Here is a 20,650-nt window from a genome sequence, read left to right on the forward strand (position 1 = left end):
TCTTTCTCAGCCATTGCATCGCCACAAAAGGTGCAAAATCCCTACTTCAAAGTAGTCGCTATTATGAATTTCCTGCTGCCCCGCACTACTAAAAAACTATGAGTTTTTAGCAACAAACACAAAATGGTGGAGGAACTCAGCAGGCAGGGAGCATCTATGGAAAAAAAGTACAGTTGACGTTTTGGGCTGAGACCCTTTGGCAGGAGTTTTTAGGCATGATGAATTCCATAAGCTGCTGAATTTACGTTTCCCCTGTATAGGGCCCTTAAAGGCAATACCCTTAATCAGATGCTTGACTGGTCAGCGGACATGGCCAGGGCATTTGATGATACCAAACGAGCTCTTTCTAACTTGACCCTACTGGTGCAACCCCTCCCAATGCACCCATGACCATTACTGCCGACGCTTCAGACTATGCTGTGGGTGCTGTGCACAAACAATTGGTCGGAGGCATGTGGCAGTCTCTCACCTTCTTCAGCCAGCAGCTCCATTCCCCCAAAAGGAAGTACAGCACGTTTAACCATGAGCTTCTCAGTCTCTAGTTGGATGTCTGCCATTTTTGTTTTCTTCTGGAGGGTCACCATTTCACAGTGTTCGTTGACCACAAACATCCCGTGTGCACAATGGCTAAAATATCAGACCCTTGGTCTGCGTGGTAGCAATGCCAACTGACCTACATACCAGAGTTCACAACTGATATACAACATGTCAAGGGGAAAAACAATACCGGCCCTAATGCCTCTCACGACCAGTCATTGAGGCTGTACACATAGGGGTTGACTATGCCAGCGTGGCAGCCAACCAAGATACTGACCCAGAGGTCCAGGCTTATCGAGCAGCAGTCACGGGCCTGTGGTTGGCTGACATTAAGGAGAGAAGCCGGGGTTTCTCTCTTGTGCGATGTCTCAGCTGGATGTCCCCACCCCAGAGTGCCTGCAAACTGGAGGCAGACTGTTTTTGACTCCACACATGCCCTCTCGCATCTGGGCCGGAAGGTCTCACAGAAACTGTTTGCACTAAAATTTGTGTAACATGGTCTTAGAAAGGATGGGTGTGATTGGAGTGCAGCTTGTGCAGAGTGCCAGCGGGCAAAAATTAATAGTTAGGTCCAGGCACCATTTGTGGTCCCTGAGTTACAGTTTGACCACGTCAGTGTGAACCTTGTTGGTCCTCTTCCTCCCTTCCATGGGTTCATGCACCTCCTTACCATGGGAGACCGTACCACCCTGTGGCCAGAAGTTGTTCCTCCATCATCGATGCTAGCCACAGATGTGGCTCAGGCATTCATCAGCACCTGATTTGCTCGGTTTGGCACCCCATCTAATATTTCCTCAGACTGTGGTCCTCAGTTTATTTCAGACCTCTGGGCTGCAATGGCCCAGAACCTCGATATTAGGCTACGTCACATCACGGCATATCACCGCGTGGATTCGAGTGGATTCACTGCTCTATAAAGGCTGCTCTGGAGAATGAGTGTTGGAGTGATCATCTCCCATGGGTCCTGTTGGGGGCCAGAACAGCTCTGAGTGCCGGGTGATTTTATTCCTGAATCCACGACCACCTGGTCGGCCTCGCATTAGCGTTCCGCCCTCTTTAGTAAATTCAATTTCTTTTCACCTATTCCTACTTCCCATCATGGCATACAGCACTCTTGGGTTCCTGTTGACCTACATTCCACCTTGTTCATTTTTGTCCAACATGATGCACACCAACATCCCTTAGGCCCCCTTATGATGGCCCGTCCTGCATTTTGGGATGGAGGGAAAAGACTTCTATCATAGATAAGAGGGGTAAACCTGAATGCATTTCAGTAGATTGTCTTGAACTGGTCCAGCAAGATTTGGTGGATTCTACTAACATGCCCCTACTATCACAACATGACCATGAGCGTGTCAACACACCTCTGGACAAGCCAGAGGTCTCTGCTGTTCCTCCACCCATGGAACATAGGACCCAAGCCAGGCATCTCATCCGAGTCCAGACAGGCTCACCATGCCAGTCTTGGTTAATTCTGGGGTGGGATGGGCTTGTGTAGGGTAATGTAATTGGTGGAAACATACATAATTCATAACCACCGACATTGGATTGGTGTTTCATTTTAAGAGGCCGGTCTGATGTGATGACGTAATTACGTAATGGACTCTTAGCGTGTTTTGAGTTCAGTTTTTGGTGCTCAGTAAATGAGTTGCTACGGTTTTCCTGAAACGTAAAGCACTGCCACCATTTTATTTGTAAAATCCTACAACCCCATCATTAAAATGTTCCCACAGCCTCTGGACTCACTTTCAAGGACTCGTCATCTCATCTTCTAGATATTTATTGCTTTATTTATTTATTATTATTATTTCTTTCTTTCTGTATTTGCAGTTTGTTGTACACTGGTTGAATGCTCAAGCTGATGTGGTCTTTCATTTCTTCTATTATGTTTATTACTCTATCATAGATTTATTGAGTATGCCCACAAGAAAATAAATCTCAAGATTGTATGTGGTGTCATATATGTACTTTGCGAATAAATTTACTCTAAACTGCACTTTAAGTGACAGTGTGAGGGGGCTGGATTAACATCAGAAATGAGGTGGGCAGTGATACGAGCACTGAGGGGGAGGGAGGTTACTGACTGACAGTGTGAGGGGGCTGGATTAACATTGGTAATGATAGGGACGTTGACAAGTTCAAGTTCAGTTTATCGTCATTCATCCATGTACATGTATACTGCCAAACAAAACAAGTTCCTGCCAACCAAGGTGCACAACACAGTACGTATAGCTCACACACATAACACATACAGTAATATCGCCACAAATAAATTAACAAATAATAAGGTGTATTTACAACACAAGTTAAAAAGTAAATAGTAGAACACTACCAGTGCCTCATGCGTGATGAGACCTGGGTGGAGACGGGGAATTCAGTAGTTTAACAGCTGGGGAGCAGAAGCTGTTTCTCATCTTAACAGTTCTTGTCTTAATGCTGAGGTACCTGCTGCCTGATGGATTGTTGGACAGAAGGGAAGGATCACTGACAATGCTAAGGGCCCTGCGTATGCAGTGCTCCGGATGGCTGGAAAAGAGACCATAAACCCATAAGACATCGAGCAAAGTTAGGCCATTCAGCTCATCGCACCTGCTCCAACATCTCATCATGGCTGACCCATTTTCCTCTCAACTCCATTCTCCTGCCTTCTTCCTGTAACTTTTCACACCCTGATTAATCAAGAACCAACCAACTTCCACCTTAAATACACCCAATGACCTGGTCTCCACAGATTCACCACCCTCTGGCTAAGAAAATCCTCTTCACCTCCATTCTAAATGGACATCCCTTTATTCTGAGGCTGTGCCCTCTGGTCCTAGACTCCCCTGCTAGAGGAAACATCTTCTCCATATCCACTCTACTAAGGCCTTTCAATATTCAATAGGTTTCAATGAGATCTCCCCTTATTCATCTAAACTGCAGTGAGTAAAGAACAGAGCCATCAAAAGCTCCTCATACAATAAGTCTTCATTCCTGGATTCATTCTCATGAATGTCCTCCGAACCCTTTCCAATACCAATACCACTGACTCAACCTGCAAAGTAACCTTTAGGGAATCCCAAGTACTTTTGCACCTAAGATTTTTGAATTTTCTCCGTGCTTTGAAAATAGTCAATGCTTTTATTCCTTCTGCCAAAATGCATGGCCATACATTTCCTGACATTTTATTCCATCTGCCACTTCTTTGCCCATTCCCTAATCTGTCCAAGTCCTCTGCAGACTCCCTGCTTCCTGAACACTACCTGCCCCTCCACCTAACTTCGTATCATCCACAATCTTGCCTACAAAGTCATCAATTCCATCATTGACATACAATACAAGAAGTGGTTCCAACACCAACTCCTGTGGAACACCACTAGTTACTGGCGGCCTATCACAAAAGGCTCCCTTTCTTGCCACTCTTTGCCTTTTGCCAGTTAGCCAATGCTCTATCCACACTGGTATCTTTCCTGATCCTCTCAGCAGTCCTCATAATCCCTTGTAGGGACTTGCAGTTACAAGAGGAAGAGATGCTACTGGCTGTTAGTTCAAGGGAGCTGGATTAGCAACAGAAATGAAGCACACAATGAAAGAGGGCAGCAAGGGGGTGAGATGTCCGAACGGGCATGTGAGGGATCTTTAGTTCTAGGGTCAGTAACACAAGATTCTGGAAGAAGAACGATCACTCAGTGACAGTGCCTGACTACTAGGTGTTGGATGAGGCAGCGAGGAACATATCAACGGAATGAGATTGAGAGGGGGGGTGGGACATTATCGACGGCATGCCGCGGTAGGGCTGAATGGCCCACTTCTGCGCTGAAGATTCGAGAGGTGACTCACCGCAATAGCGTAGCGACTAATGTTGCGTTTTTCGCACTCGGCCAGCGATTCGCGGAGCTTCAGCCCATCATGTGACTCTCCGTCCGTCACGACGACCATCACCTTGGTAGCCCCCTCCCGTCCGCCCCGCTCTGGACTGAAGGCCTCGGAGCTGAAGGTGCAGAGAATGATGGTTATGCCTCAGGAATCACAATGAGTCAAGCAGCAGCAGCTCACGCCTATACTGCTACAGAGCCTGCAGTATATTTCTGCCTCCCTGGGAAGTGGCACAGTGTAGAAAGCACTGAACAGGAAAAACATTTTCATACTTGGAGTTTTGAGTTGGAGTACTGCTATAGCCAACTGGGAGGTTTTACAACATAGAACAGTAGAGGCCCTTTGGCCCAAGATTTTGTGCTGACCTTTTAACCTCCTCTAAGACCAATCTAACCCATCCCTCTTCATCCATCATAAAAGTCTCTGAAATGTCCCCAATGTATCTGCCTCCTCCGTCACCCAGCCAGTGCATTCCACTTGCCCACCATTCTATAAAAAACCCTACCTCAGACATCCCCCCCCATACTTTACTCCAGTCACCTTAAAATTATGCCTTATCATACCTGTAGGTAATAACTGTTGGCTTTACTTGTAAATTAAACCATTGAAACATAGAGTGAAAGGCGCCGTTTACACTAACGACCAAGGATTGTGCTGGGGGCAGCCCGCAAGTGTCGCCATGCTTCCGGCGTCGCCACCGCGTGTCCCCAACTTACTAACCGGTATGTCTTTGGATTGTGGGAGGAAACCAGAGCACCCAGAATGAATTCCTTACAGGCAGCAGCAGGAATCAAACACATGTCACTGGTACCGTAAATTTTTATTTTATTTCTTTTATTTAGAGATACAGCGTGGACAGGCCCTTCTGGCACCACCAGCTGTATCACCCAATAACCCGAAACTAATCACAGGACCATTTACAATGACAAATTTACATGCTAACCAGTACGCCTTTGGAAGGTGGGTGGAAACTGGAGCACTCGAGTGAAGCCCATGTGGTTACAGAGGGAACTTCCAAACTATTTTACAGAGCATGCCAGCATTGAACTCCAAACTCCGACACCCCAAGCTGTAATAGCATCACGCTAACAGCAATGCTGCTGTGGCGAAGTGTGAGCCTAAGCTGCTACACCTCCATGTTCCATTACTTTAAGAATTCATCAGTTATCATCCAGTCACAAACATAAAATAAAATGGCAGAAGAAATTTAGCCCAGACAAGTGTGAGGTGTTGTTCACCCTCTCTGCTCTCAGTCTTAATGCAGGGTTTTGACCCATGCTGTTGACAATTTGCTTCCACTCCTCCCCCACCACCCACACATACAAACCATTGAGTTTCTCCAGCAGATTGCTTGTTGCTCCAAATTCCAGTATCTGCACTCTCTTCTGTCTGTAAATGTGAACTCCCAGGAGTTTTTCTATTTCATATATTTGTGAAAGGAGTAGATAAGGTTGTTGTGCATTTAACATTTCAGTAACATATTGTAAATATATTATTGGATTAAGTATTGTTTGTTTGTTTAAATGATTCATTATGGGTTATATGTAAAAGTATGTGAACAGCACACGTCATTACTCCGCCACATTATACATGCACCCCTCACTTAAAGTAGAAATGAAACTAATGTGCACACATCTCTCTGGCTCCCCTGTTTTCCTTTTTAATTAGTTTTATGTCTTGGAGTTACAAAATATAACAAAGGTAAAGGGCACAGAGTCATTTCCACTGATAAGTGAGACTTGACCTAAGGGACATAGCCCAAAGCACTGATCCCTCTAACCTACAGGGGTGCACGGCTATGCAGTAATTGAAATGCTCCTGCTCCCATAGCCCTTGTTGCTGCGCAGATGGAATTTTCTTTTATATGTTCATATAATTTTGAAATGATGATAATAAAATTGTGAAATATCCTGCGATTAATTGTATTAATGAATATAACCATAAATTTTCTAAATAATAAATATACCACAACCTTTACTTTGAAACATTTTAGACCTTCAAAGTATTTACATTATCAGTGTTTCAAGTTACAACTCTATTACAAATTGCAACAATAAACACAGAACGGAAGTCGGTAGCTCATTGTTAATAAATCAATGGAGGAATCAATATAGAGTGAGCGTCTTGGTCTGCTTTGAAATAAAAGTCTTATAGAAAGGTGTATAAAATCATGAGGGACATAGAAAGGGTGAATGTGCACTATCTTTTCCCCTGGGCTTGGCGAATCAGGAACTAGAGGGCATAGGTATAAAGTGAGAGGAGGGAATTTTTAATAGGATCCTGTGGGGCAACTGTTCACCTAAAGAGTGATCAGTATATGGAATTGAGCTGCCACAGAATATAAGAACATAAGAAACAGGACCTGGAGTTGGCCATTCAGCCCATTCAATAAGATCTGGCATGTACTCAACTCCACCTACCTGCCTTTACCTCATAACCCTTAATTCCCCTGCTGCACAAAACTCCGTCTACACAAAATGCTGAAGGAACTCAGCAAGTCACGCAGCACTGGAGGAGAATAAAGTCAATGTTTCTGGCCAAGAACCTTCATCAGGAATATAAGGGTCTCAACCTGAAATTTTGAAAGTTTATTCCCCTCCATAGATGCTGCCTGTTCAGTTCCTCCAGAATTTTGTGTGTGTTTAAAAATTTTTTGAACACGGTCTTAAAAATATTTAATGAAGTACCATCTTCTGCTTCCCTGGGCAGAGAATTCCACAGATGCACGACTCTCTAGGAAAAGTAGTTCATCCTCATTTCCATCCTAAATCTATTTCCCCAAATCCCAACATTTCTACTAATTATTTTTATAGCTGTGTGGACCAACCATTGCTCTGAGCAGGTTTATTAACAATGAGCTACCGACTTCCGTTCTGTGTTTATTGGTACAATTTTTAATAGTGTTGTAACTTGAAACACTGACAATGTAAATATATTGAAGGTCTAAAATGTTTCAAAGTAAAGGTTGTGGTACTTTTATTATTTAGAAATTTATGGATTGTATTCATTCATACAGTTAGTGTATTTTGCAATTATATTAACAGATTTCAAAATTATATTAACATAATTTTGAAATTACATTAACATTATATAACAGAAAATCCTAGCTGTGCAGCACCGAGGGCTATGTGAGCGGGAGCATTTCAGTTACTGCGCAGCCGTGCATCTATGCAGCTAAGAGGCTTGAGGCTGTGTTCCTTCTGTCCAGTCTCACTTATCAGTGGAAACAACTTTCTGGCCTCTATCTTTGTTATATTTTGTAACTCCAGAATATAAAACTAATAGAAAAGAAAAAGAAGAGAGCCGGAGAGAAGCATGCACATTAGTCTCATTTTTACTTTAAGCGAGGCGTGCAGGTATGACATGGTGGTGTGATGACTTATGCCATTCACTTACTTTTACATCCAGCCCATAATGAATTATTTAAACAACAATACATTTACAATATATTGTAATCAAAATATGTTTACAATATATTATTGAAATATTAAATACGCAACATCCTTATCTATTCCTTTCATAAGTTTATGAAATAAAACAATCTCTAGGAGCTCATGTTGTGAAGCTATTGAGGCAGGTACATTAACAACATTTAAAAGGTATTCGGATAGGTAGATGAGCAGGAAAGACAGTGTAGCATAGAAGTTAGCATGATAACCTACAGTGTCAGCTATGAGGTAGTAGATTCGACCCAGTACATCACAGGTAAAGCCCTCAGAACCATTGAGCACATCTACATGAAACGCTGTAGGAAAGCAGCATCAATCATCAAAGATCCTCACCACCCAGGCCATGCTCGTTTCTCACTGCTGCTGTTAGGTGGAAAGTACAAGAGCCTCAGGAGTTGCACCATCAAGAACAGTTACTTTTTTTTAAAAGTTATTCATTTACAGGATGTGGGCATTGCCAGCTAAGCCAGCATTTATTGCCCATCCCTAGTTGCCCTTGAGAAGGTGGTGATGAGCTGCCTTCTTGAACCACTGCAGTCCCTGAGGTGTGGGTACACCCACAGTGTTGTTAGAGAGGGGATTCCATGACTTTGACCCAGTGACAATGAAGGAACGGTGATCTGTTTCCAAGTCAGGATGGTGAGAGACTTGGAGGGGATTTCCAAGCGGTGGTGTTCCCAGATATCTGCTGTTCTCGTCCTTCCAGATGGTAGTGGTCGTGGGTCTGGAAGGTGCTGACTTAGGAAATATGGTGTGTTGTGCAGTGCATCTTGTAGACAGTACACACTGCTGCAACTGTTCATCGATGGTGGAGGGATTGGTGGAAGGGGAACCAATCAAATGGGCTGCCTTGTACTGGATGGTGTTGAGCTTCTTGAGTGTTGATGAGCTGCACTCATCCAGGCGAGCGGTGAACATTCCATTACACTCCTGACCTGAGCCTTGTCGATGGTGGACAGGCTTTGGGGAGTCAGCAGGTGAGTTACATGCCGCAGGATTCCTGGCCTTTGACCTGCTCTAGTAGCCACGGTGTTTATATGGCTAGACCAGTTCAGTTTTCTGTCAATGGTAATCCCCAGGATCTTGATAGTAGGAGATTCAGTGATGGTGATGCCACTGAAGGTTACTAACCCTCAACCATCAGGCTCTTGATCAAAAGGGGATAACTACACTCATTTGTCCCATCAGCGATTATTCCCACCACCAATGGCCAAACTTTGATGACACTTTTATCATAGTATTTCACGTTCTTGTTATTTATTGCTATTTATTTATATTTGCATTGTTTCTTTCCTTCTGCACTCTAATTGATCTTTCATTGATCCTGTTATAGTTACTGTTCTATAGACTTGCTGAGAATGCCTGTGGAAAAATGTATCTCAGGGTTGTATGTGGTGACATATATGTACTCTGATAATAAAATTTAACTTTGAACTTTGAAGATTGGGGTTTAATTCTGTAAAGAGCTTTTACATTCACCCTGTAACCACATGGGTTTCCTCCCACAGTTTAAAGACATATAGATTAGGGCTAGTAAATTGGGGTGATGCTATGTTGTTGCCGGAAGCATGGCAGCTTTTGGCGGGCTGCCCCCAGCATGTCCTTGGATTGTGGTGGTCATTAACACGAGCAATGATTTCACTGCTTCAATGTACATGTGACAAATCTCTTTAATATCTAGGGACATGGCAACTGGGACTATCTTAGATGGGAATCTAGGTTGCCATGGAAACAGCTGGGCTGAAGGACCTGCTTCTGAGCAGTGTGACCAGGAGGGAGCAGGCCCGGCAGAGCAGCACGTCCTCCACTCAAATGTCAAATCCCCAGGGCGAGGAGGGGGAGATGGTGAGAAAGGCATGGCTGAGGCATGGCACACACACACACACACACACTCTCACATTCAAACTGACACACACTCACAGTGACACACTGATGCACCATCAATAACTCTCTGAGACGCGAGGCGAGATATAGGCTTTTATTGGCTGGAAGAAAGAACAGCAGCAATTGACCACCACACTGCATCCTGGAGACTGAGGCCGGGGCGGTGTCTCCAATCGCCACGGTCAGTGGGAGGAGCCACAGGAGCAGTCAGCGGGGGGGGCGTGTCCAAACAGGTATATGTAGTTCACCACACACACACACACTCTCACATTCAAACTGACACACACACAGACACACATTCACACGCACACTCACACTGACACACACATAGACACACATTCACACACATACACACACTCACGCAGACACAGGCACACATTCACAACGCACACTCACACTGACACACACAGACACACATTCTCACACACACACACTCACACTGACACACATTCACACACACACAAAAGTATGTCACTGTTCTAGATAACAGAAGCTACACGTGCACACACATAGGCGGGTGCTATTTTTACCCTGAAGCACAAGGTCGGCAGTCATGGGGCTGAGAGGAAGCCTTTGTTTCAATGTCTCCGATCCCCTTTGTGTTCTGTGAGCTGATGAATGAGCTCTTTTTGTGGGACCTCAGCCCCCTGGCCCAGGGGTCACCCGATGAGAGGTCATGGGAGTATGAATGGCCAGGCTCCCACTGCTCCTGTGGGGGTGGGGGAGCTACGCTGCAGCCAAACTACAGAAAATGTCAAAGTCCAGGGCGGCTGTGCCCGGAATTGACCCATCAATCAATGCAGCGGCTGTAACCTCCTGTTCCCGGACTGGAGTCAAGCCTGCAGAAATCTATTAATCAGGCAGACCCCTCCTCCCCCATCACCGGTACCTCCCACCACTGCAACGTAAAGTAGATCAAGAGAATCAGTTGGAGGAACTCAGCAAATCAGGCAACTCCTACGGAACCAAAAACTCTGAGTTCCTTCAGGATTTTGTGTGTGTTGCTCAAGATTTCCAGCACCTGCAGAATCTCTGCTGTTTAGGAGGCAGTATGTTTGTTTATCTGTCTGTGTAATTATCTATCTGTCTCTTTATCTCTCTATATGTCAATTTATCCATATTTATCTCTCTGTCTGTTTGTTTTATCTATCTGTCAGTTTGTTTGTGTTTTTATGTAGAGATACACCACGGTAACAGGCCCTCTGGTCCAACCACCCAGTTATACCAATGCAACTTACTAAGCCATGAGCCTTTGGAATGCGGGAGGAAACCGGGGAGCCCAGAGTAAACACAGGGAGCCACGGGGAGAACGTACAAACTCCTTACAGACAGCGGCAGAGTTCAACCTGAGTCGATGGTGATGTGGTAGCGTTATGCTAACCACTATGTGACCACGACAGCTCCTTCAATGCCTACTCTACACAAAGTCGGGTGGGTGTCAGCGGGGGTGGGAGGGGCACAAACGCATGGCAGGAGGATTGGACGAGATGACTTTGCTCTGCCCACTGACTCCTCTGGCATGGAACACCCTGAGATTCCGTGCGTCGCGCCGACGTTTATTACCAGGCCACTCGGATCGCCATTGCCGTCTTGGTCTCACGGCCGCCCTGCCGACTGATGTTTCTGGCCGCCTCGATCACCGTCCGCGCTGTTTTGTGCTGGCCGAGGTGGAACTCGTGAACAACCGTCTCTGCGTACTGCAGCACGCCAATCTAAGGGAAGCAACAGAGATTGTGACCAGAAAGGAGCTGGCTCAACCAGGGCTAAACATACCATCTGGTCTTTCAATAGACAGCAAAAGAAATAACTACATGAAAGAGTCCGGAATGTGGCCAGTATAACCCAAATTCACCAAAAGCCAGACCAAACCCTCTCTATTTCTGTAACATTCACCCACCCACTGATCTGCTGCTCCAAGCTGTACTATTCCCAGCTTAACCATTTCCCCAAACACTATTCTTAGAGTCACACAATATTACAGCACAGAAACAGACCTCTCGGCCCACCACGTTCCTGTTAACCATCCAGGGAGCTGCCAGAATTCAGTCGGCTCCATCATGGGCACTTGTCTCCCCACCATCGAGGACACCTTCGAAAGGTGATGCCTCAAGAAGCCAGCATCCATCCTGAAGGATTCCCACCACCTGGGACATGCCCTCTTGTTACTACCATCAAGGAGGAGGGACAGACACCCAGCAGTTTAGGAACAGCTTCTTCCCCTCTGCCATCAGATTTCTGGATGGTCCATGAACCCATGAACACTACCTCATTATTATTCTCTCCTTTTGAACTATTTTTATATTTCTTATTGTAACATGAAAAACATCTATATATTTTGTGATTATACAGAGTATATATTCCTCCATATCCAATCTATGTCCCACTATACCCTGCCTGTTCATCTGCCCATCTAAATGCCTCTTAAATGACACTCTCATATCTGATTTCACCATTACCCTGAGAGTGTGCTCCACACACCCAACACTGCGTGTAAAGAAACTTGCCTCAAAAATAATTTTACACTTCCACCCTCTCTCCTTGAATGTTTACCTTCCAGTATTTGATATTTGCACTTTGGGGAAAACGTCACACGATCTACTCTGTCTATTCCATCTGTTTTTTAATATCATCGATCTGGTCTCCCTCATCCCCTGACACTGCAAAGAAAATGATTGAATTTTGTCTAACCTCTCCTTATAGTTAATACCCTCGATTCCAGACACCTTTCTGGTGAACCTTTTCTGCACCTTCTCCAAAGACACAAGACATAGGAGTAGAATTGGCCATTCAGCCCATCAAGTCTGCTCTGCCATTCCATCATAGCTGATTTACTATCACTCTCAAATACATTCTCCTGCCTTCTCCCTAGAACCTTTGACGCCCTTTCTATTCAAAAACCTATCAACTCCACTAAATATACCCAAAGACTTGGCCTCCACAGCCACCTGTGGCAAAGAATTCCACAGTTTCAACACTCTGGCCAAAGAAATCCCTCCTCATGTCAGTTCTAAATGGACATCCCTCTATTTCGTGGCTATGCCTTCTGGTCTTAGACTTCCCCACTAGAAGAAGCATCCTCTTCTTATCCACTCTCTCTAGACCTTTCAACATTCAATAGGTTACAAATTGAATCCCCCCCCCCCCCCTTATTCTTCTAAACTCCAACAAGTACAGGCCCAAAGCCATCAAACACTTCTCATACATTAACTCTTTCATTTCAGAGATAATTCTTGTGAACCTCCTCTGGACCCTCTCCAATGCCAGCACATCTTTTTTTTAATATTCTAGCCCTCTTGAAATGAAAACTAACATTGCCTTCCTTACCACTGACTCAACCTGCAAGTTAACCTTTAGGGAATCCTGCACAAGGACTCCCAAGTCTCACTGCATCTTTGATTTTTGAATTTTCTCTTCACTTTGAAAACAGTCTACACTTTTATAGTTTTTACCAAAATCAAGACCATACACTTCCTACACTGTATTCCATCTGCCATTGCTTTGCCCATTTTCCTAATCTGTCTAAGTCTTTCTGCAGCCTCTCTGCTTTCTCAGCACTACCTGCCCTCCACCTATCTTCATATCATCCGCAAACTTGGCCACAAAGCCATCAATTCTGTTATCCAATCATTGACAACACTGACCCCATTGGGCCACCACTAGTCATCAGCAGCCAACCAGAAAAGACTCCCTTTATTCCTACACTTTGCCTCCTGCCAATCAGCCAATGGTCTATCCATGCTAATATATTTCCTTAAGTTTTTCAGCAGCCTCATGTGCGGCACCTTGTCAAAGGCTTTCTGAAAGCTTCCACAGCCTTCTGTAATACGATGACGAGAACTATACACAGTACTCCAAGTGTGGCCTAAGCAATGTTCATACAAATACTGTCCGATGAGAGACCTGGATGAGGATGGTTTGGAGTATCTGAGACAAGAATCAAGACACAATATGAGAGTGAAATGAAGACAGGGTTCTAAACTAGACGCTAGACAAGAATCCAAAGTACAAGGGATGATTGATAAGTTTGTGGCCTAGGGTACAAGGAGTCAATTTTAGAAAACCTAGTAGATTTATTTTTCAACATAGTCCCCTCCTACACTTGTACACTTAGTCCAGCAGTCGTGGTCTTTGTAGAAGTTGGCATCTTTGACCTCCAGAAGTGGGCCACAGCTGGGATGATTGATAAGCTCATGGCCTAAGGTAGGAGATGAGTTATACAGCTCTCGTTACATGCACATGCAGTTCAACTCTGAGTGATTATGCAGAAAGTTTGAAGTTAATAAATCATCTCTTCTATCAAATCTCTTCTCAATTTTCTACATTCCAAGGAGTAATGTCTTAACTGTTTCAATCTTTCCTTATAACTTAGGTCCTTCATTCCTGACAACATCCTTGTAAATTTTTTCTATACTCTTTCAACTTTATTTACATATTTCCTGTTGAATGCTGTTCCTCTCCGCACCTTGTGGAGCAATGGGTGGTGACTTTGCCATTTCTTTACCATTTGTCTGTTTTTTTATGAGGCGGAGTTGCTAGCTCAATGCTGAACCCAGCACAGACAGAAAGAGTGCAAGGGGCCAGCCGGATTCGAACCGGGACCACTCGCCTCAAAGTCCAGTGTGGATGCCACTACACCAGCCAGCTTTTCCTGTAGATATGTGACCAAAACTGCACACTAAACTCCAAATTAGGTCTCACCAATATCTTATACAACTTCAACCTAACATCCCAAATAAAGCCAATATGCCTGTTCCTTTGTGTCTATTGTCAGTTGCCAGACCTCTTGCCCCTAAGTATATCCATACTAAAATCCATGTGTATTTCTGCACCCTGTTAATTAGCTTCAAAGCCACTGGAAGATTTTTGTCAAGAAATTTCTTCAAAGCCATTTGCAAGTTACACAGAGACTGCCAAAGCACAGTCCACAATCGCAGATCCACATAAAAGAGTGTGAAATTTCTTGCTGAGGTTTTCTCACACTGTCCTTTGGGATCAAGGGTGACTTGCTTCCACTTTGGTTTCATGTTGTTCTGAGGAGAAATATTTGCGCTCAGAGGGAGATGAGGCTTTCGAATTCCCTGCCGCTGAAGGCTGTAGAGACCATTGCTGATTTCATTCAGAATGGATATTGATAGAGCTCTGGGTATTGGGGGTGATAGTGCGGGACAAGCTCGCACTACCTAGTAAATGCTCCCAGTGACGTGAGTCTCAAATAGTTTTTGACAACCAAGTCCAGCTCCTGACCTTCACATGTGACTTAGCTACTAGGTCTGGTAGAGCTGTTTCTACTGAGAGGAGAAGGGGCAGAGGCGGGTTACTGGTGCCTTAAAACCAGTCACTTTGGTCAGATGGGGCTCATCAGCCATGGTTAGCAGTTTGTCTAGAAAGAAAGCTCTGATCTCAAACCTCCACTGCCTTGCGGCTATACCCACTCATTAGGGAAGACTTCAAGAGTAATTCCCAGGAAAAATCCAGAGCTGGAGTCTTAAGGCAGTCCTATGCTGAGTTCAACGCTGACTGGCAACTCCTGAGACACTGATGGAGCCAAACTGTATCGATCTCTGTTGTTCCTTTGGACTCACTGCAGTGTGGATAGGGGGGAGCCTGCTACATGGACAACAGCTTGCTCTCCGTATCATACTCCCGACCAATGTAGGGCAGGGAAACTGCTTCAAGTTGGAGGATTAGGCACAGAACATAGAGAACTACAGTGCAGAAAGAGGCCCCTCGGCCCACAATGTCGTGCCAAATCAAATAAATTAGCAATCAAATGGCCAACTAAACTAATCCCCTGTGCCTACACAATGTCCATATCCCTCCATTTTCCTGTGCTAAGAGTCTCTTATGTCCCTAATGTATCTGCTTCTACCAGCACCGCAGGCAGCGTCTTCCAGACATCCACCACTCTCTGTGTAAAAAACACTTGCCCCTCACATCTCTTTTGAACTTATCCCTCTCACCGTAAATGCAAGCCCTCTGGCATTAGACATTTCAACTCTGGGAGAAAGATAGTCCGTGTCTACTCTACCTATGCCTCTCATTATCTTAAAATTCTCCGTCTAACCTCCCCTCAGCTTCCGCCTCTCCAGAGCAAACAACCCTAGTTTGTCCAGCTTCTATTTATAACATATGCCCTCTAATCCAGGTAAAACTCCTATGCAACCTCTCCAAAGCCTCGACATCCTTCTTTAAATGGGGTGACCAGAACTGTATACAATAGACCAGATGTGGCCTAACTATTTTATAAAGCTGCAACATAATTTCCTAACATTTGAAGTCTATGACTTGACTAATAAAGGCAAGCATGCAATATGTCTCCTTAACCACCCTATCCTCAAGGCATGATATTGACGAAAGCCTCAAAGGGCCAGATGGTCTATCCTTCTTAAGTAGAATATACAGCACAGTACAGGCCATTCAGCCCATGATGTCGTGTTGACCCGTTGACCTACTCTAAAATCAATGTAATGTTCCCTCTATATTTTTTTACAGCTGTAGTTGACCAACCATTGCCCTAGGCAGGAAATTTTTACAATGCTTGAAAACTAAGTGGCACTTTAAATGTTTCGTTTTGTAATATACACATCAAACAAACACAAACCACAACCCACAGTACAAGTAAACAATGTGTGGCAGTCAGAACAACTGACAAGCACAATGGGAAAAGTGAAATGTTTAGACTAGACGGCGTCAGTGTACAGCAGGCCGATAGTATATCTGACAATGTAAATACGTTGAAGCTGTAAAGCATATATGTCAAACTCAAGGAATCTTTGGCCCGCGAGATAATATCTAATTACTATTAAAGCTGGCCCCAGTAATCGAAGCGCCTATGGCGTATGATATGGCTAATGCTGAGTTTATTCAGGTACCAGGTTTTCAGGGTTTTTAGTGTTTATTCGGCAGTCTTGCTCGGCAGTCTTCTTCATAAGAAACGGAATTTGTAAAGTGAAACACTTTGTAGTTATAGCAGAGACTGAGACACATGAGAGCAGGCTGAAAAAACAGAGGCAACGAAAGCTGCGTTCGCACACATCCGACTGATCCGGCCCGCATGAAACTACATTTTGCTCAATCCGGCCCGTGACCTAAAATGAGTTTGACACCCCTGCAAAGTGTCACTGTCTGTAAGGAGTTTGCATGGTACATTCTCCACGTGAACGTATGCGTTTCTTTCCGCATTTCAAAGGCACATGGGTCAGTAATTTGTGGGGATGCTAGGATGGCGCTGGAAGCATTCTAACACTTGTGGGCTGCCCCATCACACCCTCAGACTCTGTCGGCTGTTGATGCACTCAACCCATGTCACTATGTTTCAATGTAAATGTGACAAATAACAGTAATCTTTATAATCAAAGTTCTCTAGCAGGTAAGGGGTGTTCTCTCTAACTAATATGTTAAGTTTACACCAGTTCTGGATTTTGATTTAGTTTGCTGCTGTCAGGATTTTCCCAGAAAAGGCGTGGGGACAAAATACTTTGAGGTTTCTAAAATTATATGGATCATGTCAGATTAGAGGTCAACGCCCTGCCAGCAACTTGGTAATGACCCTTCCCTCAGAGAGCGGCAGCACCGTGGAACAGAATGGTGACAAAACAGCTCGGCAGCGAGCTGAACCGTTTGACCCCAGTGCTCAGACTCAGCGCCTGCGGAAGAATGGAAGGGCACCAAACAAACAGAGGAAAATTAAACCTAATGGCAGGGTCTAGCTTCTAACCCTGTGGCAGGGGCAAAATGACAGGACGATGCAAAGTGGAGAGAGGGCTTTCAGCAGAGAGCATGGCTTGTTTTTAATGGAGAGTGGAGCACATTTCAGTGGAGAGTAGGGTATATTTCAGTGGTGAGTGGGGTATATTTCAGAGGAAAATGGGGTATATTTCAGTGCAGTCTGGGGTATATTTTATTGGAGAGTGGGGTATATTTCTGTGGAGGGATAAAGTGGAAAGTGGGATATACTTCAATGGAGACTGAGGTATATTTCAGTGATGAGCGGGGTATAGTTCAGTGAAAAGTGGAGTACATTTCAGTGGAGGGGTAAATCTTCAGTGGAGAGTGGGGTATATTTCAGTGGAGGGGTAAATCTTTAGTGGAGAGTGGGGTATATTTCAGTGGGGGGTAACCTTTAGTGGAGAGTGGGGTATATTTCAGTGAAGGGGTAAATCTTTAGTGGAGAGTGGGGTATATTTCAGTTGAAAGTGGGGTATGTTTCGTGGAGAGTGAGCTATGTTTCAGTGGAAATTTGAATATATTTTATTGCACAGTGGGGTTGGAGAGGATTTTATTCCCTGAAGAGTAGGAGATTGATTGGTGACCTTGTAAATATGTATGAAATGATGAGGGGCAGAGACAGGGTGAGTGCACAGAGTCTTTTCCAGGGGAAGGGAATCAAATCAAGAGGACAGAGGTTTAAGCTGAGAAATGAAGGGCAATGGCTTCACACAGAAGGTGGTGGTACGTGCCACCAGAGCAAATAGTTGAGGCAGATACACTAACATTGAAAAGGCACTTGGACAGGTAGTGTATATTTTAGTTTTATTCAGAGATATACTGCAGAACGTGTGCTTCCTGCCCAATGAGCCACAGCTCCCAGTAAACCCTCCCATTTAGCCCTAGCCCAATCACTGGACAATTTACAATGACCAATTAACCTACTAACCGGTACATCTTTGGACTGTGGGAGGAAACTGGAGCACCCAGAGGAATCCCACATGGTCACAGGGAGAACGTACAAACTGCTTACAGACAGCACGAGAACTGAACCCCTAACTCTGACGGAGCAGAAATAGCGTAGAGCTAACCGCTAAGGTATCGTGGCGCCCCAGCATATGATATGAAGATATGAACTCATCCACATCTTGGTTAACGTGGAAGAGTTCAACCAAAGTACCCATTTAGGTGTTGTAGTTACTCTGTTACTATGATGCTATGAGGCTGCATACTCTGTTACCCTGACTCTCGAAGGTGCTGGACTTGCCTGTATCTGCTTTGGCCCGATGTGGAATTTGTGCAGGACATTGCTGAGGAATCTTTGAACTTCATGCCAAGGGTAGATGCTGTTTGACCCATCCAACAGAATCACAATGTCCATGGACATGCCACAGTCTGAAAAAGAGATGGAGATGGTTTGTAGGGGTGTAGGTTACACAGTAATGCCATATGACAGGTTTGATTGCGGGCGGCAAACTCAGTTAGGACTGGAAAGGACTGGGGGAGGGGGGGGAGCCAGATGCCAGAATAAGAAGGTGGGGGAGAGGTGTTGGGAGGAGTACAAGCTAAATGGTGATAGGTGAAAGCGACTGGGTAGGGGAAGGAGGAACTGGGAGGTGAAAGGAGGAGGAGGGAAAGGGCTGGAGAAGATGGAATCTGATAGGAGAGGAGAGTGGACCATGGGGGAAAGAGAAGTAGGAGGGCACCAAGGGAGGTGAGGAGAAGAGGAGAGATGCAAGGGAAGGCAGGTGAGGAGAAGAGAGGTGGGAGGGGAGCCAGAGTGGGGAATGATTTCCCTCGAATGAGTCAGTCATCCAGTTCTCGCAGTGAGACTGGAGGTCACCCAGACATCCCACAGTAATCCCAACACTGCCAGACCCTGTCTCTGTAGCTCCCTGCAGTTATTCTCTCTCACACGTCCATCAACTCTCTATGGATTATTTTACACTTGTACGCACTGAAGGTTTATTTATATTAGCAAGTCCACCTGCCAATATGTGGAAGGAAGCTGAACACTCAGCTTCAGGTATGCGGTCTCTAGACAAAAACATTTTCCTCACATAAGAACTTACAGAATCGGAGCAGGAGTCAGCCATCTGGCCCATCGAACCTGCTTCACCATTTAGTATGATCACCATTTAGCTGATCTGACTGTGGACTCCACCTACCTGCCTTTTCCCCAGAACCCTTAACTCCACTGATATGCAAAAATCTATCTAACTCTGTCTTAGCCATATTTAATAAGGTAGCTGCTTCCCCAGGCAGAGAATTCCACAGATTCACTACTCTCTAGGAAAAGTGGTTTCTCCTCATCTCCATCCTAAATATATTCCCCTGAATATTGAGGCTATGTCCTCTATTTCTAGTCTCACCTACCAGTGGAAACAACTTTCCTGCCTCTATCTTATCTAAACCATCCATAATTTTATATGTTTCTATATGATGCCTTTCTCGTTCTCCTGAAATCAAAAGAAGCTGAAACAATTACAAAGACAAGTTCTTCCACACAACACCTATCAAGGGCAGAACACAACCCTACAACCATCAGGCTCCTGGACCGACATGAGTAACTTCACTCACCTAACTTTGAACTGATTCCCCAACCTATGGGCTCACTTTCACCGACTCCACAATTCACGTTCACTCCATTATTCATTTTTTATTTGCACAATTTCTCTTGCACATTGGATGTTCATCAGTCTTTGTTTACCATATATATGTTTTTTTAATAAATTATACTGTATTTCTTTATTTTCCTGCAAATGGATGCAAGATAATGAACCTCAAGATAGTATATGGTATCATATACTGTATTTACTTTGATAATATATTTCAAATTCAAAGTAATTTCATTTTCAAAGTATGGATACTACCTTAAGATTGATTTTTGTAGGCATTATAGGAAAATAAAGAAATACAGCACAATTTGTGAGAAACTATACATAAACAAAGACTGACAAACAATCAATGTGCTAAAGACAAACTGCAAATAAAAACCATGCCCTGAGAACATGGGTTGTAAAGAGTCCTTAAGAGTGAGTCTGTAGTTTGTGGAATCTTCAGTGTAGAGGTGAGTGAAGTTATCCAAGTCGGATCAAGAACCTGATGTTGAAGAGTAACAACTACTTCTGAAGCTGCTGGTGTGGGAACTAAGGCTTTCATGACTTCTACCCGATAGTAATTGCGCAAAGGGGGCTTGGATGGCGAGGGTCCTTGAT

The 20,650-nt window shown here is 44.5% G+C and overlaps 1 protein-coding gene across 1 annotated transcript in view; it reads right to left on the minus strand.

The window, feature by feature from the left end:
• Positions 1–20,650, minus strand: part of itga10 (integrin, alpha 10) — a 169,206-nt gene that overhangs the window by 76,574 nt on the left and 71,982 nt on the right. Inside the window, exons 6-8 of the mRNA XM_073061150.1 lie at positions 18,700–18,827; positions 11,289–11,437; positions 4,357–4,507 (exon numbers count right to left, since the gene is read on the minus strand). Of these exons, the coding sequence (XP_072917251.1) occupies positions 4,357–4,507; positions 11,289–11,437; positions 18,700–18,827 (428 nt within the window). The remainder of the gene's footprint in view (positions 1–4,356; positions 4,508–11,288; positions 11,438–18,699; positions 18,828–20,650) is intronic.

The sequence above is a fragment of the Hemitrygon akajei genome, chromosome 11 (assembly GCF_048418815.1).
Source record: "Hemitrygon akajei chromosome 11, sHemAka1.3, whole genome shotgun sequence".
NCBI classification, from domain to species: domain Eukaryota; kingdom Metazoa; phylum Chordata; class Chondrichthyes; order Myliobatiformes; family Dasyatidae; genus Hemitrygon; species Hemitrygon akajei.